Genomic DNA, 26,725 nt, shown 5'->3' on the forward strand with positions numbered 1-26,725 from the left:
ATAATTCCACTAAACGTGTTTGGAGGAAGAAGAATGATGAGTACCATCCCAAGAACACCATCCCTACTGTGAAGCATGGGGGTGGTAGCATCATGCTTTGGGGGTGTTTTTCTGCACATGGGACAGGGCGACTGCACTGTAAGGAGAGGATGACCGGGGCCATGTATTGCGAGATTTTGGGGAACAACCTCCTTCCCTCAGTTAGAGCATTGAAGATGGGTTGAGGCTGGGTCTTCCAACATGACAATGACCCGAAGCACACAGCCAGGATAACCAAGGAGTGGCTCTGTAAGAAGCATATCAAGGTTCTGGCGTGGCCTAGCCAGTCTCCAGACCTAAACCCAATAGAGAATCTTTGGAGGGAGCTCAAACTCCGTGTTTCTCAGCGACAGCCCAGAAACCTGACTGATCTAGAGAAGATCTGTGTGGAGGAGTGGGCCAAAATCCCTCCTGCAGTGTGTGCAAACCTGGTGAAAAACTACAGGAAACGTTTGACCTCTGTAATTGCAAACAAAGGCTACTGTACCAAATATTAACATTGATTTTATCAGGTGTTCAAATACTTATTTGCAGCTGTATCATACAAATAAATAGTTAAAAAAAATCATACATTGTGATTTCTGGATTTTTTTTTTTTAGATTATGTCTCTCACAGTGGACATGCACCTACGATGACAATTTCAGACCCCTCCATGATTTCTAAGTGGGAGAACTTGCAAAATAGCAGGGTGTTCAAATACTTATTTTCCTCACTGTATATATATATATATATATATATATATATATATATATATATATATATATATATATATATATATATATATATACATATATACATACATACATACATACATACATACATACATGCATACATTCACAAATATAAAATAATAAATGCTCAAATAAATTACTATTTATTATTATTAGCCTAGATTACAGATTATTATTTCTAATTAAAAAAAAAAAATTGTATAAAAAAAGGAATAATACATATAAAAATGAATACATTAACAAATCATTTTGATTTAAAAAAAAATAACAAAATAGTATTACTAATTTAAAATAAATTAGCCACAGTTTACCTAAATTTCCGCTAGATTTCCTTTAACTTTTAATTGAGGGAAATAAGGGAATTTTTTTATTATTATTATCATCATTATTATTATTATTATCATCATCATTAACAACAACATTATCAAGCATTTAACCATAGGCCTTTAGATCAAAATGTTTTAAGATCATGAGAAACAAATTAAAACTTTTGACTGTGTGAGTTGAGTATTTTATTTCTAAAAGTATTAAAAAGCTCAATGTGCATCATATATTGTGGCAATACAATGCAATAAAATGTTACCATCAATAAGTTCTTCTTTCAGCTTTGATAGTTCCTTCCTCATCTCTTCTAGAATGTCCTAAAAAGAAAATCAATACATTAAGAATTGGATTAGAATACTGTTTGTTATATACAAATCAAACTGTTTTCAGGTCAATTAGATTGCGTTCAAGACTAGAATATATACACTAGAATGCAAGAGAAATTAGATGCCATAAGAACATTGTGCCAAGTAAAAATACTGACGTGACCCTTTGCAATGAGTTCTTAATATAAGCTATTATATCAAATGCAGCTATAAAAGTATTAAATGACAAGAGTTCCAGATAAGTAGGTGTATGCTATAACATCAACACTCAAGTCAATGAGTGCAGCTGCTATTAGTAACTCTTCAACAACAAAAACACACTGAGCACTTGGCGGGGGAAAAGTTGAGGCAGACAGAGCTGAGCGACTCGAGTAACTGTGTCCTCAGATAAGTGAGATTCCTACATATGCCTTTCATATCTAACATGCTCATTCATAGAGAAGGGAGGTACAGTATTGCCTTTGTAGAGAGGACTATAATTGTACACACCCACAAAAGCGTTCACTTTCAACCAGTAATTCTCCCTCAGTTTTTTAGGAAGTGCTGTAATGAGAAATTGTACTAGCTTTGGTAACACTTTGCCAACGTATTGAGGAAGTGAGCAGCCCCTCTCTCAAACCCAAAGGGCTAAAAGGTTAAATGAGTTTCAGTTCAAGTTAGTTACTTATTAGTTTTGAGAAGTACCTGTTTCAATCTGTCGTAGTCAAGAGCTTCTGTTGGCACCCCATTGGCACTTATGGATCCGGTAGGAGTTGGTGTAGACCTTGGTCTAAGAAGAAAAGATATGGTGTGAAGCAAAGCTATTTTAGTCACAGAAGTCGACACTGTGCAGTCAAGATGCAAGGCAGAAGTTAAGTGACACACTTTAACAGTCATTTCAGATGCTGTGTAAATCTACACTGTTACAGCACCAATTACGATTGGTGATTCAAAGTATCAACACAGCATAAACATGGGATATGATTCAAGATATGTGAGGAAAATGCAGGATATTTCAGATTTCAGGTACTTGAAATTGTTGTACTGAAAAGGAAATTCACACATCCAGATATATATGCATAACTGGGTGACATGAAAATGAGCCTTGAGAGGAGCTGCAAATTCATCAAAAGCAACACATTTGTAAAGTCAACCCCAACAAAAATGGCACAGCAAACCAAAAGCTTGAGACAGGATTCACACTTCAAAATACACAATGCAGCTGCCGTATCACTCTCATGCTTGTCTGAAGCTGAATCAGACACGATACTATTGCCAACACAATAATCACCGTAGGGTAGAACAAGGGAAATGAGGGAAATGACGCTTTATCTATCCCATCGGAAAAGAAATGAATGCTGAACAGTGGGTTGCCTTGTGTAGAAAGGAAATAGAAGTCAAGCGGATAAGAACATTGTGACATAACTTAAGAGTCGGAAACAAATTTCAGAGCAAGACTTATGTGTGAGATACAAGCGTGTACAGCCCGAAGGCTTTGTATCAAAGCTTTCTGCATTTTATATGTGAAAGGATAAACCAAATTAAATGCACATTTGTGGGGGGAGGAGGGAGCATGTTATCTTTGGAACCAGGTGGACAAATTGGCAAGAGTGGACAAATGCTCCAGCTTTCTGATATGACCTTTGACGACACCTAGTACTGCACAATACATCAGGACGCTCTAATAATGATACTATGGTTAATCCTTCATTGCTTCCTTCCCTTTCTCAATGAAAAGAAACATTTGAAAAGGTGTTTTTCTATAACTATGCACTTTGTTTTAACAGGGGTTGATGTTTATTACAATTAACAGATTTTTTTGAGGATTATAGTCTTGGAAACTTTATTTTTATTAGGCCTCAATTTACTTTACATTATATATAGATGTTATTGTTTCACTCTTGTCCCATAAGTGAAATTATTCTAAACTATTTTAACATTTCTATTGTGTGAAAATTATTTAGATACACTACCATTCAAAAGTTTTCATTCAAAGAAGCCTCTTATGCTCACCAAGGCAGCATTTATTTGATGAAAAACTTAAACTTAAAACTTAAAATAAAACTTAAAATAACCATTTTCTGTTTTAGTATATTTTAAAATTTAATTTATTCCTGTGATGGCAGAGCAGAATTTTCAGCATCATTACTCCAGTCATCAGTGTCACATGATCCTTCATGTGCTTATTTGGTATTCAAGATTAATTTATTATTATATGTATATAAAAGCAGCAGGGACACATTCATGGTGATTATATTGTTGGCAACAGCAAAATCTTTGTGTGTAAAAAAAACCCCACGAATAACTGAAGACAATCACTGCAGCAACCCTCATCCTATTTAAAGAGCACTCTCAGCAAACAAGGTCTAGAAAGAGTTCTCAAACTAGCCTCTTATACCTGGTTAAGGAATCATAGTACTTGTCAGTACCCATCTGATTTCTCCATGGTGTGTCCCGTCTGTGAGAGTAAAGAGACTAACCAGGTCAGAGGTCAATAGTGTGGATCTGAACTATTTATTTTCATAGTAATCTTCTGAAAGCACTAGGTCTAATTTAGACGAAAGGAGAAATATTTATATTTCAGTGTAGCCCTACTGAAAGGTGCTTCAATCATTTGTATAACTGTATGTGCAAATGCCTGAATGGATGGTATATACTAAGCAAAAAAAATAAGCGAATCTTTCCAAAAAAAAAAATGCTGAACAGCTCTAGTACACACATCTGATGAGAAGCAACAACACTGTGCTTTAGTGATGTCAAGCACGGGACCCGACTGCCTGCATTCTGACATGCGATTGTGAGGAGGCCTCCGGCCACAAGCACGTGATGCAAAGCAGTCGAAGCAACAATAATTCAATTTAGCTTTAAGAAAGCGGGACCTGCCGAAGAGTCAGATCCCAAAAGCTGGACATTTTTCTTCAAAAGGCACTATGAATTTGTGGATATATAACATGCAAATTATTACCTTCCAATGACTGGTGATTTGCTACCATTCATGGTGTTTGTCCTCTCCCAAGGCTTTCTGGGCATATCTGTAAAAGAAATGCAATGCAATTTTACATTTTATGATATTGATAATCTCATATTTTTTAAACAGCCATGATTCTTCAATGGTTTTGCTTCAAGACCCAGTTAAAAAAAATGAACTGCACAGGCTCAACAATATGCTAAATTATTAACATGAGATAGACTGAACAGCTGCCAAATGTTGCATTAGTATTAGTATCCAGTGTTAGATGACTATGCACTAAAATATTTTGACTGAACAACAAACAAAAGATATGGGAAACATCACCTTCCTTTTAAAAGTTGATAATCCCATTTATTTTACTAACCTAATGATTCATAAGTAGCATTATTATTGGTTTTATCATTTATTTTCATCATTGCTTTCCCCTTGCTTACCTGGTGTGCTACAGGCTGACACTTTTGGAGTTATGGTAGCCTCAATGTCATCCTAATGGAGAAATAAAAAATATATATTACTGAAAATCCATCACATAAACTGTATGATCATATCAATAAAATTAAGAATATTCTATATGTACAGGTTTGGCCAGAAACTGTATACAGCTGAATGAGGCATTATATTAACTCACAGCTTTCTGTTCAGGCTCTGGTGATGATCCCTTCTCAGCAATTCTTCTCCTGTATCAAATCAATGGTACATATTCTTACATTTTATTTCATTTCTGGCTATGATACAACATTTCTGATAATTGGCCTCAGAAAAGAAGAATTTAGTCATTTCCAAGACTAATCATTGTTTGAAAACATTCTGGCATTAGAGACAGATAAAGCACGCAGCTTACCTCCTGGCCAGCAGGGCGCTCATCTCCTCCATTAGACCACCTCCTCCTCCAGGTAAAAGACCATTCCCACGGGATGCCTCGGGTTTGGCACCACCAGAACTCACTGCGGGTCCTGCTGCTGGAGCCAGGGGCTCATCAGTCTACAGTAACATATAGGATTTGGTATTGAACATGTTTAGCATTTCTGATGAAGATATTATCCGTTTTAAGGCCTTAATTTACTTCAAGCAAACCAAAAAACAAACTGGTGTGATGTAATTTCGAACAAAATCAGGCCAAAGATCGTTTGGATTTTGTTTCGGGAGTTCGAAACAGCTTGTCAAAGTAAACACCTTTGAACTACCACTGGTCCATGGCGATTAAGTCATATGTAGGTGTGTTATGAGGCTCTGCCACCCTTGACATGAAAACCTTCATCAGTTAATTTCTTCTGTTCATTCCGTCGAGTTCTGCCACAAGTAAAAATTGACACTGACACTTTCTTTTTCATGTAATACTGTAAAGCTGTCTGCTATAAAGCAATCTATTGTATAAAGTGCTATATAAATAAACGCGAGACTTGACTGGAGAGCTAGCCTGGCAAGCCAGACCTACATCAAGATGTTAGGTCTGGCAACTCACCATAGACACGCTCACTCCGAGGGGCGGGATAAACGGATGTCTTTCAAATTCCCTCTGCACGCAATAGGACAGCGCTTCAACCAACCAGAGCGTTTTCCCAACAGCGGAGCTAGTTGATAGATTCAAAAATCTCGGCAAAACGACGAACACATCTTCCTTTTTTTAAGAATAACTTAAGTGCTGTTCATTGCTCTTTTCTCAAAGAAAAACTTAACTCCAAGTCCTCCAGAGTCGCGGACAAAGCCGATTCGAAAGACTGTTCTCCAGCAGCAGCCGTCATTCTTTGTTTTCAAGTCACAGCCAGGTAACCGCCGCAACTCTGTCGTCATATGTTAAGCCCGCCCCGCCTACTCTATAAGTGACGTGATTGGCCTGACCCAATTTAGGTTTTTGCTTTAGGTATGCTTTTTAAATGCTGTTTTCTCACTGCTGTCATTTGTGTTGTTTTTTTTGTTTTGTTTTGTTATTGAGAGGAAAGCACGCAGCACATATTTACATATTCATCTAACCTCCTCTTCCCAGTAGTGTATTCTAACAGTATTCTGATGCAAAGCTATTTCAAACTTTTTTTTACCCCTAAGCAAAGAGTGAAAAAGAACTTCGCCATGAGTATATCAGGGCCTTTAGGGAACAGTGTTAAGACATTTCAGGTGTAATTCAATGCAAATGAGTTTTACAGGCCTCAATCCCTTACCCTTGGCACTTTCTTTAGCTTGGCTCCAGCAAGGGCGGCTGCGAGCCCAGAGAGGCCCTTGTTCTCATCTGTGGTGGGCGAGGGGGTGAACAGACCCGAGGGCAAAGGTGGGGCAGGGGGTGGAGGTGGTGCTGGTGGCGGAGCCTGACCTGAGGGTGGAGGTGGTGGCCCAGGGGGAGGGGGAGGCCCTGTTGGGGTAAGTGTGGGGGGCAGAGGTGGTGGGGGAGGAGGGGGACCAGGGGGTGGTGGAGGTCCAGCAGTGGTGGGAGTCACAGTGGAGCTGGGAGGGAGGGGTGGTGGGGGTGGAGGAGTTGGCATCCCCTGTATTGAATCTGTAGGGATAAATAAAAAATCACATAATAGTTAGGATGCGTCTTTGTAACTTCCTGTACTGATCAGTTAAACTTTGATTTGTTCTACATTTAGGACTGTTTTAACTTTCTTTCTTTTTTGCATTGTGAAATAGATTATTACATTCAGAATGAGCTAAATGGATATCAGCACAATAATATACTATAATACAATACAATACAATACAATAATATAATATAATAGAATATAACATCATAATTATTCACATCCAAAGCTCATTCATAATAGTGAACACAGACAGATGACACTAATACATGATTGTCCATAGCTGATGATCATTATCATACACAAGGAAGAAAGTGATGATTTATGGGAATATGAAACAAATCTGTACATAAATGTAACAAAATGCAGAGATGTTATTGTAAAAATACTAACTTAAAGCTGATGTTGCATCACTATGTATAAAGAGTAAAATCTTCACAATTTAGGAAGGTATCAGCCTGACTATTTTGTCACATTTGGCTTTTTTGGGGTATAAACAGCTGAAGTTTATGTGAGATGCATTCCTGCCAAACACACTCAAGTTAATCATATTAGTGTGTAGAATTTAGCTCAGTGTCAAGCTGCATCATGCATATAAAGTGTGAAGTCTAAAACCACTTCTATGAATAATTCAGAGGAAGAGATTCTGATCTTATTTCTTTCATTGCTGATGACCTGACCTCATATGAAAATCTCCACTTATTGTATGCAGTTTGTAACATAAACCTAGTCAAAGACGAAAAAGGATTAATTTTATTTCATTTCATTTCATTGTTTCATGAATCAAATTTGTGAATGTGAATAATAACCAGAGGATGTGGGGCGGCCAGTTATAGATCATGTAAAGCTTACTGTGCATTGACAGCTCACTTGTACATGCTAACATCAAGAACTTCTTCACCATAAACCAATAATCAGAATGAGATGGTTGTGATAAACTCCAGAAAAAAGGATGAGAACTAAAGCGAAGACATCCGTTTTGCAATACGTGAGACTCAATTCAAAGTTTCACGAGAGAGTGGAGATGTGTTTTCATGCCATGCCATATCACACAATTACAGGCCACACAAACAAGCATTCATCAGACCGATGATCAGAGGAACCAGTACAACCCAACAGACAAGACAAAACAGCAAAACATTTCCTGAGGACTTTCATATTGAGCCAACAAGCAATCGATAGTAGCCAATTGTAGCCAATTGCAGCCAAAAGCAACCCAGCTCAACATGGCAGGCCCCCTCCTCGAACCCCAATTAGCGGGTTAGTGGAGGCTGAGCGACACAGAAGAGGCCTTACCCGGCTGGCTGGGGAAGTCAGCAGGCTGAGTGGGCGGCTCTGGAGCAGAGGAGCAGGAGTCTCCCAACCCAGAGTTTACAGAGTGCTCAGCAGAGGCGGGGAAGGCTGTGGAAGGAGAAGGGAGAACAGCAGGCTGGGGTGAGGGACAAGACACAAGGGGAGCGATGGGCAAGGTGGGTGAGGGAGAGTACAGGGGCGGTGGAGGGGGTGGCGTTGGGGGAGAAGAGAATGGCTGACCCGAGACGGGGGATGAGGTGTGGAAGTGAAGCGAGGTGGGCGGCCCGTTGGGCGCCGAGATGGGCGAAGGGGGTTTCTGGGAGAGCGGACTGGGGGCTGGGATTGCGATCATCGGGCGAGGCCCCGTTGCCTTGCCCGGGGGGCTGCTGATCATGACCGGAGGAGAAGGCGGTAAGGGAGTGAAGTTGTTAGCCGTCCAGATGACAGATTTTGAGGCCGGAGCAAAAGGAGGAGGAGCTGGGGCAGGGGGTGGCGGTGTGGGCGGGGCAGGTTGTTTGCGAGGGACAGTGGCGTAATGAGGCAGGACCGGGTGGAAGGCGGATCCTAGCGATGTGGCGAATCGTGAGGCCGAGTGACGCAGGGGCGGGGTTGGAGGAGTGGCTGTGGAGGGCAATGGCGTCGGTGGAGGGTAACTGGGTGTGGAAGGAGAGACTGGTAAGGAGGAGGTGGTCTTGTTGTATTCGGGAGGTGGAGGAGTGTAGAGGGTGCTTTCAAATGCTGCACACAACCGAAGGACAGGACAGGACAGGACAGGACAGGAGGGAGGTAGCAGCAACCGTGCAAAGGGAAAGAACACAAGACAAAGAGAGAAAGGGGGGAAGGAGACAGAAGAGAGAAAGGGGGCAAATGAAGCAAGAAAACCAGCAGAGACCTACAAGTCCATCATATGTTCCTATTTCTGTCTATGAACAGGGAACACACTAGAATTAGTACAATCAGTTAGCTGTGAAAACATCATGAACTGGAAAAGATAGATCAACTCCAACACATGGGCAAAATGTTACACAAACATCCTGTTTAGCATGTAGTACTTTCAGGAGACGGCACCGAAGGGTTACTGTAACTCCTGGATGCATGTGAGGTTAGGGTCTCGGTATCATCACACACCTGCTAAAGGCTAGTCATGCACTCTCTGCATGCCAAGAAAATGATAATGAATAGAAGTTATGCTAATGAAAACTTGTTTGTTCTGTTTGCACTTTAAACGGTCTAATATCACATTCAAATCTGAATGGGTTCAAACTAATTCAACCCAATACTCATTGGTGAATCAGGAGCTGTGTAAAAAAAAAAAAAAAAAAATCACAAACGTATGCACTAAAAGTATTCACATTTTTCGGGTCAGTAAGTTTGTTTTGTTTTTTTGAAAGAAATGTTTTATCTTATGCTCATAAAAATACAGTAAAAACAGTGATATTGCAAAATAATATTACAATTTAAATTAACTCTCTATTTGAATATATTTTATGTAATTAATTCCTGTGATATCAAAGCTGAATTACTTTTTCATGATTCTTCAGAAATCATTCTAATATGCTGATTTGATTATTATCAGTGCTGCAAACAGTTGTAATGCTTCATATTTTTGTGGAATCTGTGATACATTTTTTTTTTCTTCAGGATTCTTTGATGAATATAAAGATCAGCATTTATTTGGAAAAAAGTAAAAAAAAAAAAAAACATTAACAGTTTTGTAACACTGTATATGTCTTTACGGTCACTTTTGATCAATTGAATGCATTCTTGCTGAATGAAAGCATTAATTATTAATTATAATTTGCCATATATTTATGGGTGTTTATATAGGAAATGCAAGTAAATTCATGTTTTGGTTTAATGAGAGTGCACTGTAAGTGTCACTGCCTGCCATATGTTGGCCAAATCTTTCTGCTCTAGTGATTCTCATAAGCAGCCTGCAGACACAGCTGCCCTCCTGCTGCGTGAAGCCCACCACGCCCCCTGAGCACTCTTCAAAATACACGTCAACACACAGGCAAACACAAATTATCATGACCTACATTCAGGTTATTAACCCTTTCCCATTGTTCAAGCTGGCTTCCATGACAAGCAGCTTTTTTTAACCTATTTGTACCTTACTTTCTTCCATTTCACTGGCCTCCTTTGCATTCCCACATTATTAGCTTTGACAAGCAGACCACATGACTCATGATGTAAGGCAGTATGTTCACCAGAGTGACTTAATGAAATTCTTCCACTCCTAAAGCACAGGCGGTCACATGGCAAGACCAATCGGCCGTGCTCTTTGGACTAATCCAACTTTATTAAATCAACTTTTGACTAGGGATCCTCACTCACATACACAGTTTTTAATACTAATGAATATTTATTTACAAATTATTGCATATCATGCGCTGAAGTGAAAAAGTGAACCTTTAGCAAAAAGTTTTGGCTATTGTTATCCATATACATCTTCCATTAAACTGAAGTACCTGTTTTCACTTATCCCTACTAGTGCCTCGACTAATGATACAGATTTTGTTGCACCCATCCGCCAGAATCTCAGGGTAATTATTTGATAATCCTTCTCCCAGACATGACGCAGAAGTCACAGAGTCAAGACAATATCCACCAAAAATACAACTCCCATACAGAAAGACAACTCAATTTAGTGTCAATTCAGTATGTTAATGTGTAACAAAACCAATTGAGTTAGTAGTAATTTAGGTTCAGTACATCCCTGAGCAAACTATACAGTATTTAAAAGGTTTATGCCTTGGTACTGATGTACTTTTGGCATTCCTTCTGTGGAATATTGTATCTTGGTATATCCAAAGTACAACATCATTGGCATATAATACAGATTTTCTGATGCAAATATCACACATGCACCATGCTCAAATGTTTAACACTTGAATGACAATTATGCCTATCAAAGCCTGATGCCTGGCCACTCATACAGTGTCTGTGGAATAAACATCCCCTCCCCCATGTGTATTTTTGGATGGCGCATGATTCTGAGAATTGTATCTAATATGATGAACTCAAATACTGTATATGCACAACTTTATAACAGGCCATTTAAAGCCAACAGTAAGTCAAAATGTACCTTATTTACTTTCTTATTGCAAGTTCCTTGTCTTATAGTGAACTATCCAAAGGTGCTTGTTATTCTAATCTAAAGCAAAAGAAACTTTGTAAAAAAAAAAAAAAAAAAAAAAAATCATTTTCTTGCTAATCTTATTACAGGCTATTGGATAATGTTACCAACAGCCAAATAGCTATTAAGCCAATGTTTTAGCAAGCTTGAATTCCGTCTGAATACATTCTGTTATATAACGCACACTTTTAACGATCCATTGAATCTATTAGAATCGATGACGAATCTAATACAGATGGAAAAAAACATGTCCGACATTTTTTTTCCCCGCTGAATATCCTGTTTCTATCAGACCTATGCCAAATGACAAAAGTAAAACAGGTTACAGCAACATTTGTATTGAATCGACACCCACCCATTCTCAAGCCCTGGCAGGTTACCCATAATCCTATTGATCTGTACACAGGAGAGTGTGAGAGAAATGTGGTTAGTTAGTGAGTTCCATCATCTTTCAAGCTGTGGATTCGGATTCTTCCAACATACTGACAGATGGACACGTCAGGAGAAGATCGCCTATTGATATAATAAGACGCAAGGACGTGGTGTCCCGTCGAACAAGAGGCCAAGCACATACTAAAAATAGATTTTACAGCAAGAACAACAAAAGGAAACATCGAGATGCATTATAGTAGAGATGTACATCTCCAATTTAATATTTTCCATATTAAAATTAAAATATAAAATATTTATTTCCATATTTTATTTATGATTCATTCCTTTTATTATATTGTTGTGGTACTGCTTACATTCACTTAAACATCAAATAACTGATTTAACATTGACAAGAATCACATCTATTTGAGTTTATGCGGTTGTGGCGAGTTATTTTTAGGCAAATATGTACAGATATTTAATATGTTGTTATCGGTTATCAGCCATAGTGTGAAAACAATTAGCAGCCAGAACTGTAATATCGGTGCATCCCCAGTTCAAACACATAGTTAAAATAAAAGAATAACATTAACATTAAAAATAGTTTTAAATAAAATTTCATGGGTGTAAAAAATGCAGCACGGTAATAAATTATTTCTAATGTACACTAACAGCATTTCACAGGCATTTGCATGCTCAGCAACAGAAGAAACGCCACATATATTGTTAGTTTGTGTTAAAACCTCATTCATATTTTGACCTCAGCCTATCCTGTCTACATCTTATCAGTCAGTCCTGTCTATAAAAAGACGATGGAGAAGATAAAGATGCTCACCGGCGTTGGAGATGCGTCTCCCTCTCTCCCAGTCCATCTGCTCTCTGTCCAGCTGCTCTTGGTGCTCCCTATCTTGCTTCTCTCTCTCCACACGCTCTCTCTCCATCAGCTCCCGCTCGGCGCGCTCACGTTCCTGGCGTTCTCGCTCCAGCTGCTCCTGCTCTTGATGCTCACGCTCCAGGCGGTCCAGACGTTCCTGCTCAGCACGTTCCCTCTCCAGCCGCTCCCGTTCCTGACGTTCCCTCTCGGCGCGCTCCCGATCCAGCATCTCTCGCTCCAGCCGTTCCCGCTCCAGCCGTTCCCGCTCCAGCCGCTCTCGCTCCAGTCGTTCCCGTTCTTGCTCCTTCTGACGCTGGAGGTCCTGCAGCTGCCTGAGGACATATTAGAGCAGAAGGGAATGAGTTAGTGTTCACGGTAAACCTACAACTTTTTATATCTTTAACAACCATGCCACAACACAGCATTAGCAAATTCTGATTTGGTTTAGGTAGTTTGGTACTATACACTACCATTCAAAAGTTAGGGGTCAGTAAGAATTGGTTTTTAAAAGAAATTTACTTTTATTCAGCAAGGGCACAAACAAATAGAAAATTGATCAAAAGTGACACAGACTACAAAACGTTTTCAATAAATGATTGGGGGGGGGTCTTTCAACATTGATAATAATAATAAATGTTTCTCAAGACTGTAGTAATGATGCTGAAAATTCAGCTTTGCCATCACAGAAATAAATTACATTTTACAATATATTAAAATGGAAAAAAGTTTTCCATTTTTAAATTGTAATTTCACAATAATTTTTTACTGTTTTTACTGTATTTTTTTAATCAAATAAATGCAGCCGTGGGAATCATAAGAGACATCTTTCAAAAACATTTAAAAATCTTACAGACACCAAACTTTTAAATGGTGGTGTATAATTATAAAAAATAAAATAAAATAAATCTAATTTATGTAAATTACAATATTAAAAAACATGCAAGTGCAGCTGGACAAGCCCACAAATATTTTGTGCTATATATATTTTATCTAAATAAAGAATATTAATAATGCCACAGTTAGATTTGTATAGATGACTGATGAGATGTACTATAGATAATTGAAAAGTAACCTTGAGGAACAGTTTTGGTCTGTTTAAATTTCAGTCAGTGTATAGAAGGAGCTTATTTGTAAAACAGCTGTTTGGGGCCGTTAACAAGATGGCCTTAAAGGGCCTTTGGGACATTTTCAGTAATAAACACTTTTATAGGCTTTTATAGAAAAAAAATATATACTAAAATAACTTGCTTTCTTCCAGATAAGGAGACAGCTGATCACTAAAATCGCAGTACATCACATCATACACTAGATGGCAGCATGCTCAAATGGGTCACAAGAGGTGCGAGAAGTGCCAACTTCAGCATCAGACCAGCTCGCCTGCAGATGTTCTGCTAAGTAAGGGTTTATGAAAGATTTGCTTGTCACTCCTCTTGTGCTTAATCAGCATCCAGCACAGAATTCCAGTGTGTAATTACATTAGAGAGCCAGATACATTTAGTGTGGAGAGCAGGCACAGTAAATGAAGAAAAACAGGCAGTTTGCAGCTCTGGCTCTGAAACTGGACAGATGGACCTAACTTGAAGACGAGGGGCAGAACAAACTGAAGAGAAACATGAAACAAAAGCAAAGAACCAAACAGCATAAAGAGGACATGGTGTATTATAAGGAGTTTAGGGATAAGGATAATCATCCAGGTTTTTGTACACAATTTCCACATACATACATACACATACATATACATATACATATACATACATACACATACATATACATATACATATACATATATATACATACACATACATATATACATGCATATATATACATATATTATATATATATATGTATATACATTATATATATATATATATATATATATATATATATATATATATATATATATACATATATATATATATACATATACATTATACATATATATATATATATATATACATATATACATATATATATATATATATATATATATATATATATATATATATAAACATTCCCCAAAAAGGACAATTCTGTCTCACAATCATGTTGTTCCAAACCCATTTGCTATAACATGATAAAAATAAATTACGACATAAATCACACACACAGACCTGGTTTCCATGTTTTATGGGGACTTTCCATAGACAATGATCTTTATACTGTACAAACTGAACCTACCCATCACAGAAAACATTCTGCATTTTGACATTTTCAAAAAACATCACTTGTATGATTTATAATCCACTTTCCTCATGGGGATCAAAAAATGCCCTCACAAGGACAAGGATTTTGGATATTGCCATTTTTGTGGGGACATTTTGTTCCTGTAATGTAGGGTTTACCAGGAACACACACACAGACACACACAATTTATCAGGTTGGTAATATAGTACAAAATATAAAGACTTCCTAATCAAAATGATTTAATCTAAAAGTAATTTAAATGACTAGTAAAACAGTCCAGCATAGGGGCTTTTCTAATGGCAAAAGAGAAAGCATTCCATGTTATTTTTCTTGAGGAAACATTAGTAAATAATGACATTTTTCATTTTAAGATGGGAACTATTCCTTTAAGACACCCACATTAACCTTTTGTCATTTTTGTGTGATCCATGCCTTTAAATTATATAACCATTAAGGATCTTCTTTTGTGCTCATTGAATACATGTTCCGCCAGATTTCAGCTGTCATGGGAAACTGGATGATAAATAATCAGACACATCCGAGTCTTGTCATTGGGGTTTGCATTAAGACAGGTGATCCTGTTCTACCCATCTGTCAACTAATCTCCCACATGTCTTTTTGCATGAATGGGCGTATATGATATCATTTCCTGGGACCTTGCCAGGCACACCTTCCACTCAGTATGAGAGTCATCGCCATGACAAATATCAGCTCAGGTGCACTAACATCATGCCTCCACAAGTTTCCAAAGAAGAGAATAAGATGGGGAAAACCACACCCCAATCGTTTAAAAGACCACTTGAGAAGAGCATGTTTACGCCTAAGGCTCCAACTGGCACGGTCACACCTGCTACGATATAGTCACGCCTTCTGTATCATCAGTCCTGTCACTGAAACCAACCTCAAATCTCAGAACTAAAGCATTCACAGTACCATAATATGTTGAAACGGCAGAAGTTCTGTTCACTTGCACTAATGTTAGCACTTGAAATCTTTTTCAAATTAGGCTTTTCTCTTCAGATAACTGATCAACGTTTGCCTCGATTTTGACTTGATGGTTTTTCATTGCAATATTGGACAATTTAATATCTTTAAAGTAAAAGCAGCAAGAGAAAATGCTTTGCCATATTTCACTTCATTCTAACTGTAAGGACAATGTCTATTCAACAGACCTTATGACAGTGGTTACTTAACTATGCCCACCAATTTTAAAGGGCGGATACTCTAAATTGGATCTAGTGTTAATGAAAACTGCCCAAACACACAAACCTTAACAGTCTTTTTATTTAATGGAGTGAACATTGCGGAATCACAGAAGTTTAAAATGAACAAAGGCCAATGTCATAAAGACAGACAAGTCTGGTCCAACACTTGCATTTTTTTTTAGATTACCAGGTGATTTCGGGAATGGAACGAACCAAACTTAATTAACTAGCCACTCTGGATATTCAAATTACATGTGCCATAAAACAACTTTTTACCATAGTTAATCAAATTTGCCAAAATGATAGCTTGACAAACAAAATGGCAGATAGCAACAACAAGGCTTCTCTGTGCAACGATTAGGGGCCGTTTACAAGACTAAAAACGGAACACTTGTTACGCGTTTTGGTCGTTTATTTAAACGACAACAGCGTTTTGCGGGCCTGAAAACACAAACTGTTATTTTTTAATTTGTGAAACAGTGATGTCATGTGCATGCGTATTGCGTGTTCCGTCTATAGACCTTATGTAGCCCCGCCCCTTTTCAGCGCTGCGCTAGTTGTCTTGACTTCCGGTCTGTATTTTCACAGCGATTTTGCATGTTTATTAATGAACGGCTCGTTTTAAAATCTTCCTGGTTGACTGACATTTAAGTCATCTGCTTTAAACATTACAGTCCTCATGATAACTTCCGTTAACTTTACATTAAGGAAATCCACTTCAAAAGCTAATTACTCCTGGACAGCAATGCCATAGAAATATACAGAGCGACCGCAAAAACGGAAGTTAAAAGACAATAGTCTAAAGATGGCGGTGCCCTCGTTTCTCTGGCGCATAAGGTGAATAGGCTCATAGTGATTCTTTACAAAGTGACATCGCCAACTACAATGCATAATACAGCGTTTTAAATAATTTTTCGCGGATCCGTGTGAACGGGGATCGTTTTGTCAACGTTGTCGTCTGTACACAAAAAAACGTAAAGGAAAAACTGTTGTGTAAACGTACCCTCAGATTGGCTATTTTGGGCTGTCAGTCATTTATCTGTCGGAAGGTCAATTTTAACCACTTTGAGCAAATTTTACCACTGCACCAAGGGTCGGGGCTTAGCAAAGGGTCAGTTATTCAACATCTGAAACTGATACAAGTGCGGTTGGGTTGAGTCGAGGGGAATAAAACTATAAAGAGCTAACCATGAATCCACAAGGGCTTCCACATGCTTAGTCTACTGCCCGAGTTCTCTATATCTGCTTAATTTAGTTGCCTTGTTTCAGAGTTGTTCTTGTACCTGGGTTCCCAGAGGATGTATTCTGAGCCACTACATTACGAAAGGCTGTTGCGGGGTGGATTGCTGAGAGTGTGTCCCACTTCTCCCAAAATCCCTGCTGAGCCTGAGCCATGCTCTCAGAGATGTAATTAAAGAGCAGAGGAAGCCTCGCTCATGTCTGTGGTAATATACTACCGCAAAAGTTCACGGGAGCCATAGCGGAGCCAGCCATAAGTCACCCCTTGAACAGGGTATTAAAACAAGCCCCCTATAGAGAGGAGCGTTGACCGAACACTTAAGAGAAATAAGGTAAAATGGACATGTGATATTAAAGGTCTATATGTAATTTTAAACATGAGAGCAAGGATGGTTCATGACATATACGGGTCAAGTGAGGTTTAACTGTTCATGATGCAACTGCTGTGCAATCCCAGTGATCCTACACGGATGGAGGGGTCATAACAATATCAAGGGCTTCTTGTTTTCGGAAGCTGCTGAAAATAAACCCAGAACAAACATCACTTTAAACCAAACTGGCATTTGACCAACAGGAAAAAGGATTTATTGGATCAAATGTGTGCGCTCCTTGTTTCTTAAATAAGAACGACACCCCAAACCTGTTCGCACCATTTCGGTTGAGTGCTTTATTTGTGCCTAGTCACATTGGATACATATGCATTCCCTGGCATAGGAGATCACAACATTCTGAAAATAACGAGCAGCACAAACACTTAAAATTAGAAGCGGGATCTGCTCTCAGGCGAGAGACCGGAAGGGGCAAAAATATGGGGTTGAGGGGTTCAGTAACCCCACAACTTCATGTTTAATAGGCGTTTTCCTCGTTAATAGGAGTTGAAGCTCATTTTCGTATGTGAATTGAATTGTATGTATCGTTGTATGCATGTACCTCTTTATGATCATGTCAGAGAAAACCAGCACCCTGGTTCTTCAACATTTCTATGCATTTACATAATAACCCCTTTCAACAAAGCTGGTGGAACTTAAAGGCACTTAAAGCTAGGCTATGTTTTATTGTTCCACAGCAATGACATAATGAAGCATGGCTGGGATTGTTCTCATGTTTTGGAGCAGACCAGACATATCTGTCAAAGGGCCATTCAGTATTCTTTCAAGAAGTTAAACCTGCCCAGTCAAGTCGTCAAAAAGTCCCTATAAAAATGATAAAAATGCTAAAATAGCAGGCCAAAGCGATAGCAATTTGGAATCTGCACTAGTTTAGAGCAATTTTACTGCAGGCTAGAGCATTTTGAATATAGGAACCACGACAAGCAATGCAAAATTTGCTTACTTTTTCCCTCTCAAACACCCCCTTCTCGAGCATGGAATAAGAGCTTGAAAGATGGGAAACATGCAGCAGATCCATTTATTGGCGTCTCCGTTCCTGACATCAGTTACCAAGGAAACAGTAGCTAAGGGAGTGTAGGCGGCTCACAGCCTGATTCAGAATGTCTTCCAACAACTTACTACAACAGATTCTAAAGGCAGTATGACTTCATTGGATTTTAAAACAGGGTGATAATACAATGCCAAATACTGAAAAAAGGAGATGCAGATTCTTTTATTTTTAATCATTAAAAAATATCTGTATATATTATAAGTATAATAACAGTGGTGCTCATTAAGTCATCGCATTACACTACAAAAAAAATGAAAAAATTAAGTATTTTTGTTTAATTTTGCAGTAAAAATATTTATAAAATTTTGAAACAAGATAACCTTACATTTATCTTCATTATCTTCAGAAAATGTATCTTTTTGTCAGTATTTACTCACCCTCAAATTTTTCCAAACCCGTATGAATTTCTTTCTTCTGTTGAACACAAATGAAGATATTTTAAAGAATGTTGGTAATCAAACAGTTGACGGTAGCCATTGACTTCCATAGCAGGAAAAAAAAAAATACTATGGAAGTCAATGGGGCCCATCAACTGTCAGGTTACCAACATTCTTTAAAATACCTTCTTTTGTGTTCAGTAGAAGAAAGAAATTCATACGGGTTTGGGACAAAATGATGTGGGTGAGTACATGATGACAACATTTTCATTTTGGGGTGAACTATCCTTTAATACAAACTTATCTTGTCTTACTGTGCACTGGAAGATTTTTTTAACTTGTTTTGCGTAAAAATCTGTTAGTATAGTAACACAAAAATACACTTCTATTCAAAAACAGTTATATACAATCTATGAAAGCAAGTTTTATTATTGTACGCAGTATTGCTTTAAGGAAATGCAGCTTGGATTTCCAGCAAGGATTTTCAGCTATTTTACTAAAACAAGTAAAAAAAAAAAAAGACTCATTAAAACGCATAAAGATGTATTGTGAAGAGTTATGTATATCGTTTCCAACTTGAAAACACCAAAATCATGTATGAAGATTGGTGATATAGAAGAAAATTATGCAAAAGTAGTCCAAAAGACAGGGAAAATTACTGCAATCTTAAAAAAATAATAATAATTAAATGTAGAAAAGAGGCCAACATTGATTAAACAATGACAGCATTGTGAGAAAGTGAGCAGAATGAGCACCATACTGAAGTCTTTTCGGCAAGTGCAATTCCCCTCTCTCCTTGAAAGGCCCAGCAATTTGGTTAACATTGGCTGTGTCCAAGCTAAGCCATATGGTCTCTTTTGCAAGGCTTCCTCCAAAATTTCGACAGATTTGGGCTCTCTGATTCTCCCCTATACAGAAGGAAGAACATCTTTGAGCAGAGAGGGCGGTGCAGCACATCCCGAAGGAGCTCAGAAAGCAGGATGAGGGCTTTCTGTAGATGAGGGTCATTCAGAAAGAGATGACAGACATCCGGACGTGGCTGTCGAGCGATCTGGGAGCATTATTGTGCTGAAGTGTGAAGAAGTGGCGATGATTATGACGATCAGCTTTAAATGATGCCATTAGTCTGTTAATGAGGTGGTGGCTCCAATCTCGTCCTGCTAGAGGGATACGGTTGGGAAAATGGGCTTTTGTGTCTCCACCTGACAGATGTGCTGAAAGCCGGCAGAGCAGCAAACCTGTATCAGCGTCCTGCTGGCTATTTTTATCCTCCCATTATGCCACTTCATGTCTTTTTAATCAAATACTAATACAGTATATTTTTGGCTCACAGAACACGAGTCGACCCACATGTCACTGCGGTCCTGCTGGAGTAATGATGGAGTTAAAACAGCTTGGAGGAAAAAAAAAAATAAGCTAAAAACTACAATATATTTATACACGTAATCCCTTGGAAACTAATCTGAATGTCCTGGTGACGAGAGACACCGCCAAATATTTATTTTTCCCAGCATGAAAGGGACACAAAAGTAGCATGTTTAACACTAGAACTACCGGAATTCTATAACTACTGTAATGGCCATAGCAGTCATTCTGACCGCTCATACATTATTTGCATATAATTTCAATAAGCTATATCAAATCTAAGAATAAATAGATCTGTAATGTTAGGATAGGTAATAATAAACATCAGAACACTACATTTTAATTCTAATGTAGGCCTATGTCAAAATGTATTAGTTAATCGACAACCACAGAACAGTTATTGTAATTACAGATACAAAGTCGAAAGTGATCAATATTCTATTATTTTCTTTGTAAAATGAAAACAAATGTATTCATCCTTGGATATTAGAATACAATACCTTACAAAAACATTGCCAACATGCATTTCAATGCATAGGTAAAACCTTTATGGGCACATATGAAACGCATATGCCCCAAACTGGCCAAAACAGTCATTCTGACATGAAAACAAATGTATTCATCCTTGGATATTAGAATACAATAACTTACAAAAACATTGCCAATATGCATTTCAATGCATAGGTAAAACCTTTATGGGCACATATGAAACGCATATGCATTCTGACCGTCATGGGAAAAGAATATGAAAACTGCGAGAAAACGAACTGATTTAATAACTAATATTTGTTTTAGTGAGCAAAAATATCATGCTGTAAAATTACAATGAATATTGTATGCATACGGTCGTATGCAAATACATACGGTTAGTATGACTGTTATGGCTATTCAAGGTAGAAATACTCAAAACTCTTTTGTGTCTTGTCATTTTAATAAAATAACAATGATAGAATATAGACACATTTAGGAAAAGTCAGGGTCCTATAGTTACATGGGTTTTATTTCAACAAAGTTATTATATTGCAAAATTTTAAACCAGTCAAAATGACTGCCTTGGTAGTTCTAGTGTTAAGTACAAGGGACGGCATGCACTTCGACCAAAAAGGGTATAAATGCACCATTTTTGAGGACGTGCGAGAATTTTTTTGTCATCATTTCATTATGAGGTTTACAAAAATGCTCAAGCCTCTAATTCAAAACATGTGTGTACTAAAACACTCCACAAAATTAAAAGACCAAAATAGAAGCTAAAAAATTGCTTTATGAAGAAACATTCTAGGCCTCAAACATAGTGGTTCTTTTGCACAAACAAAAATGGACACTTGACACTGACTCATACTAAGAGAATTTAGATGTGAAACCACAGAAGACTGAGTGACAAAGTCTCTATTTTAAGTTCCAAACTGCACTTTTCTGTAATTGCGTCAATATATTTGTTACAGTGAGTATTAGGATATTATGCAACAACAATTTCTTCACACTCATGCATCATTTAAAAGGCAGTCTGAAGTGGTGACTTTTTCAAGGTGACTGTTCAGAGAAAATTCCTATAGCATGCTAGTATGTGACACTTATACCCAGCCTTTTGACAAATCTCATTCACACCACCAGAGTCCTCTGGTCTGTCTGACAGCACTACAAATTCATCATCTGACAGTATGCAGATGCCCTGACGGCTGTTTATAAATGACTGTGAGTAACCTGCTTCTCATTCCTTTCTTCTGCTCTCCTTCTCAGCCGCATTGTATCAGGTTTGCATCATGAGATGACATCAGACAGTAAGCATGCACCCGGTTCCATTGACTGCAATAGCTAAATATGGCTATGGGCCGGCACGCCACGGCCGGCCGGGTGGGCGGCAGCAGGCCAACTCCATTACACGCACTCAAAGACATTCTTTCAGAGAATATGAGCCCTTCACTTTCTGGCTGATCTTTCACAGACAGAGGAAAATATCCTTATATGGAGCATTTCCACTATGGGCCCTATTTTAACGATCTAAGTGCATAGTCTAAAGCACATGGCGCAAGTTCACTTAGGGCGTGTCCGAATCCACTTTTGCTAGTTTAACGACGGGAAAAATGTCAGCGTGCCAGGCGCATGGTCTAAAAGGGTTGTCCCTATTCTCATAATGAGTAATGGGTGTGTTTTGGGATTTACGTGCGTTAAACCAATCAGAGTCTAATCTCCCATTCCCATTAAATGCCAGTTGCAATCGCGCCATGGCAGATTTGATATTTACATGACGGAATTTGACAGCGGAAAGACCGAACGCGTCTCCAGAGCGCAAACAGAACTGCTCATGCAAGAGGTAAAATTCCGGATTCCACCATATCTTTATGTACACAATAATACTATTTTACATTGTAATCCTTTTATTTTAAATATTTGGCTGGTTTGTGTGCTGCTGTGCATCCCTGTGTGTTTAATAAGCAGAATGTACGCACGTGTTGGACCTGCCTATAGGCACACATTACTAACGCGCTCATTAAATAAAAAAAATATTGCGCCATTGACTTTAGACCAGGTTTCAGTTGGTCAACAGCGAAGTCTATTTCGGTTGCCTCAAAATAGCAACGTGCCAACAATGTGCCAGAACACACCTCGTTTTCAGACCAGCACACCCATGGGCGCACAAATGGGCGCAAATGCATTTGCTATTTAAATAACGTGGCGCAGGATGTGAAAATGATAACTGCGTCGGGCTGAAACTAGCAAAAAACAATTGCGTTGCGCTTGGCGCTGCATTGCGCCGGGTGTAAGATAGGGCCCTATATGTACATTACAACACCTGGCTGACGAACAAAATCTGTTCGAATGTATGAATGATAGTTTCAACTTCATATAAAAGGGATAGTTCACCCCTAAAAGCATGGCTATCCCAAAATGTCCTCTTTCTAAATGAAAACGAGACTGAGGTCATTGTTGTCGGCCCAAATGAAAATTCTCAGTGTATAAGCCCTGATTTAGAGAGTCTATCGGCTTTTAAATCCCCAGGAGTGCGGAACTTAGGTGTTCTTGTTGACCAGCCTTTAAAATTTGACAAACACATTTAATCCGTAATCAGTTCCAGTTTCTACCAACTTCGTCTGTCTAAAATCAAAGGCTTTCTCACTCCGAAAACTCTGGAAATGGCCGTTCATGCATTTATAACATCTCGACTAGATTACTGCAATTCCTTACATTGCGGTATATCAAGTTCTCAAATTGCTCGTCTTCAGTTAGTCCAAAAATGCTGCGGCCAGACTTCTACATAAGTGTCGCAAATATGACCACATCTCTCCAATTCTCAAATCTCTAAACTGGCTGCCGGTTCGACAGAGAATAGATTTTAAAATTCTACTCTTTGCTTTTAAATCTCTACATAACCTAGCTCCTGCCTATCTCTCTGAACTTGTTCATCCTTACACTCCGTCCAGAAACCTAAGATCCTACAATCAGGCTCTGCTGGTAGTCCCTCGCGTTAGACTCAAGCGTAGAGGGGAGCGTGCATTTATTATTTTTTTGGTTGTTCTGTAAAGCACTTTGGTCGGCCTAGTGGCTGTTGTAAATGTGCTATATAAATAAAGTGAACTTGAAAAGTGAACTTATGCTATTTCTCTTATATATCAGTCAAATAGACAATGAAATATATTCCCAAATCAATCTGAAATAAAGTGAGAGTTGAGAATCAAAATCGAATTTTGTGCACCCAAAAAAGTGGCATAAAAATTATGAATACATAAAAATGGTATTAAACTAGCATTCCTCTTGAACAATGGTAATTTCAAAGAGATGGAACTAAGATTAAAACTAAAACTATTAAAATCATCATTAATTTAAATGCTGAAATATTTTTTTTTTAAAGCTACATAGAAATATATATATAAAAAAACAAATATTTTACTAAAATAAAAAAGTCAATTCAAAATATGAATAAATCTTATATAAACAAATATGTATTATTACATACAAATAATGCTAAACACTGGGTTCCACCATGCTTTTTAGCACTCCAACTCACTATATTTCCAGCTTATTTTAATCTGACCCAACACTTTCTCTAGCATGAAAGCATATTTATGCTTAAACTGGGGTCTAAGTTGATGTTCTGTCACAACTTATGCTGAAATTGGGGTCTTGGGGCACCCTATGGTAAAACTGTGAATACATTATATAACATTTTATGACAGAAATCGGTTCATTTTATTTGCAATATAAATTCACACAGTTTACAAAGACTCTGTGACCTTGACTATAACTAGAATACAAAACAGAGAAAAATCACTTCACGGAACATTCTTTTTTGAAAAATAGCCAATAGTTTTGAAGGGAAGGCCAGAGCTATTAAACACTCCACAGCATCTATCAAGAGTGCAAGCACCGTCCGTCCCACACCATTTTAATAAACTCAAAAACACAACCATGTGAACACTTGACACAGATGATTACAAATCAGTATTGTGTGTGCAGTGTACTGAATCCATGTACACTCCTCAGGCTCTTCACTATGCTGTGGAGCATGTTTGTTTGGAGCGAAAAAGGCAGCCAAACAATGTTTGTTATGCAGGATGCGCAACGGTGTCCAATGGTGTCCTCGCCTGGCTTACAGCACTCAGGGAATACACCAATAGTTAATGTTTTCACAGGCTTGCAGGGGCTCCGAAGATAAAGCCTGTGAAAATTTGACATCTCTTCTGTAGCAAAGAAGTAGGACATGACCAATGCTGAGTCACCATCAAAAGACTGAGATCATGTTCAGTATTGTACAGAGCGCCTCAGACTCCTCTGGGTACGTCTCATGGAATGATACATCACTGATGGAGAAACACTCATGTAACAGAGCTATAGAAGATATTTCCCTACTCTCCATCAAAGCAAAGGATAATAACTTTCATTAAGTCATTCATAATCTTTCTGCCCTTTTGTAATGATTTTCTGCTAACGCACCCACAAAAGCCACACATTATTAATAAAATTTAAATCACATTAAATGCACTTAGATTGTCACCCATGGCTTCACCATTGTGGCTTTATTTTTGTTAAATAAATAATGACACAGTGTAATATATCAGGTGTTGTTGTTATGTATATATACACAAATATATATATATATACACACACACACACACAAAATATATAAATCATCTGGTAGTTAGCAGGTCTTAAAATTAGGTAAATACAATCTCAGATGAACAACAACACGACATACACTTGCCATTATTTATTTAACAAAAATAAACCCAAAATGGAGAAGCCATGGGTGACAAAGTACACCTAATGATTCGACTGCTTGTAGAGCCACTTCTAACAGCAATAACTTGATGTAATCATTTTCTGTATGACTTTATCAGTCTCTCACATCGTTCTGGAGGAATTTTTGCCTCTTCTTTATAACGTTGCTTCATTTCTTTGAGGTTTGTGGGCATTTATTTATGCACAACACTCTTAAGGTCCCGCCACAGAATTTCAGTCTGGTTGAGGTCTGGACATTGACTGGCAACACCTTGATTTCATTTCAGCCATTCTGTTGTAGATTTGCTGGTGTGCTTGGGATCATTGTCCTGTCGCATTACCCAATTTCGGACAGATGGCTTCACATTTGACTCTAGAATACTTCAGTATACAGAGGAGTTCATGGTCGACTCAATGACTGCAAGGTGCCCAGGTCCTGTGGCTGCAAACAAGCCCAAATCATCACTCGTCACCACAGTGCTTGACAGTTGGTATGAGGTGCTTGTGCTGATATGCTGTGTTTGGTTTCCGCTAAACATGGCCAAACATCTCCACTTTGGTCTTGTCTGTCCAAAGGACATTGTTCCAGAAGTCTTGTGCTTTGTTCAGATGCAACTTTGGAAATCTAAGCCATGCTGCCATGTTCTTTTTAGAGAGAAGCGGTTTTCTCTTGGCAACCCTTCCAAACATGCCATAATTTTGCTAATTGTACTGTCAAGAAACTTAATATTTAACATGTTAACTGAGGCCTGTAGAGTCTGAGGTCTAGTACTTGGGTTTTTTACAATTTCTCTGAGCACTGCACGGTCTGACCTTGGGATGAATTTGGTGGGACGTCCACTCCTGGGAAGATTGGCAACTGTCTTAAATGTTTTCCACTTGTGAATAATCTTCCTCAATGTAGATTAATGGTCTTTAATTGTTTAGAAATAGCCGTATAACCCTTCTCAGATTGATGAGTAATAATTGCTTCTCTAAGATTATTGCTGACATCTTTCCTCCTTGGCATTGTGTTACACACCTCAATGCTAGAACAGCAAACTGCCAAAACTTCTGGTTTTATAGAGATGGTCATGCTTGCTGATGATCAGTTAATCAAAGGCATTTAATTAGCAGTGCCTGACTGCTACTTACCCTCT

At 38.2% G+C, this 26,725-nt stretch overlaps 1 protein-coding gene across 8 annotated transcripts in view; it reads right to left on the reverse strand.

The window, feature by feature from the left end:
- The window catches only part of enah (ENAH actin regulator), a 112,096-nt gene that overhangs the window by 3,991 nt on the left and 81,380 nt on the right, over nt 1–26,725 (reverse strand). For 5 of the 8 annotated variants that reach the window (XM_084090506.1, XM_084090505.1, XM_084090504.1 and 2 more), the window contains 9 exons: nt 12,524–12,894; nt 8,181–8,915; nt 6,528–6,859; nt 5,213–5,352; nt 5,000–5,048; nt 4,806–4,857; nt 4,366–4,432; nt 2,106–2,190; nt 1,355–1,412 (listed from right to left, as the gene is read on the reverse strand). In XM_084090506.1, coding sequence (XP_083946632.1) covers nt 1,355–1,412; nt 2,106–2,190; nt 4,366–4,432; nt 4,806–4,857; nt 5,000–5,048; nt 5,213–5,352; nt 6,528–6,859; nt 8,181–8,915; nt 12,524–12,894 — 1,889 coding nt within the window. The remainder of the gene's footprint in view (nt 1–1,354; nt 1,413–2,105; nt 2,191–4,365; nt 4,433–4,805; nt 4,858–4,999; nt 5,049–5,212; nt 5,353–6,527; nt 6,860–8,180; nt 8,916–12,523; nt 12,895–26,725) is intronic. The other 3 variants (XM_084090510.1, XM_084090508.1, XM_084090509.1) reach the window with 1 other exon arrangement.

Source organism: Abramis brama (genome assembly GCF_963993115.1).
Source record: "Abramis brama genome assembly, chromosome: 18".
In the NCBI taxonomy this organism is placed as follows: Eukaryota; Metazoa; Chordata; class Actinopteri; order Cypriniformes; family Leuciscidae; genus Abramis; species Abramis brama.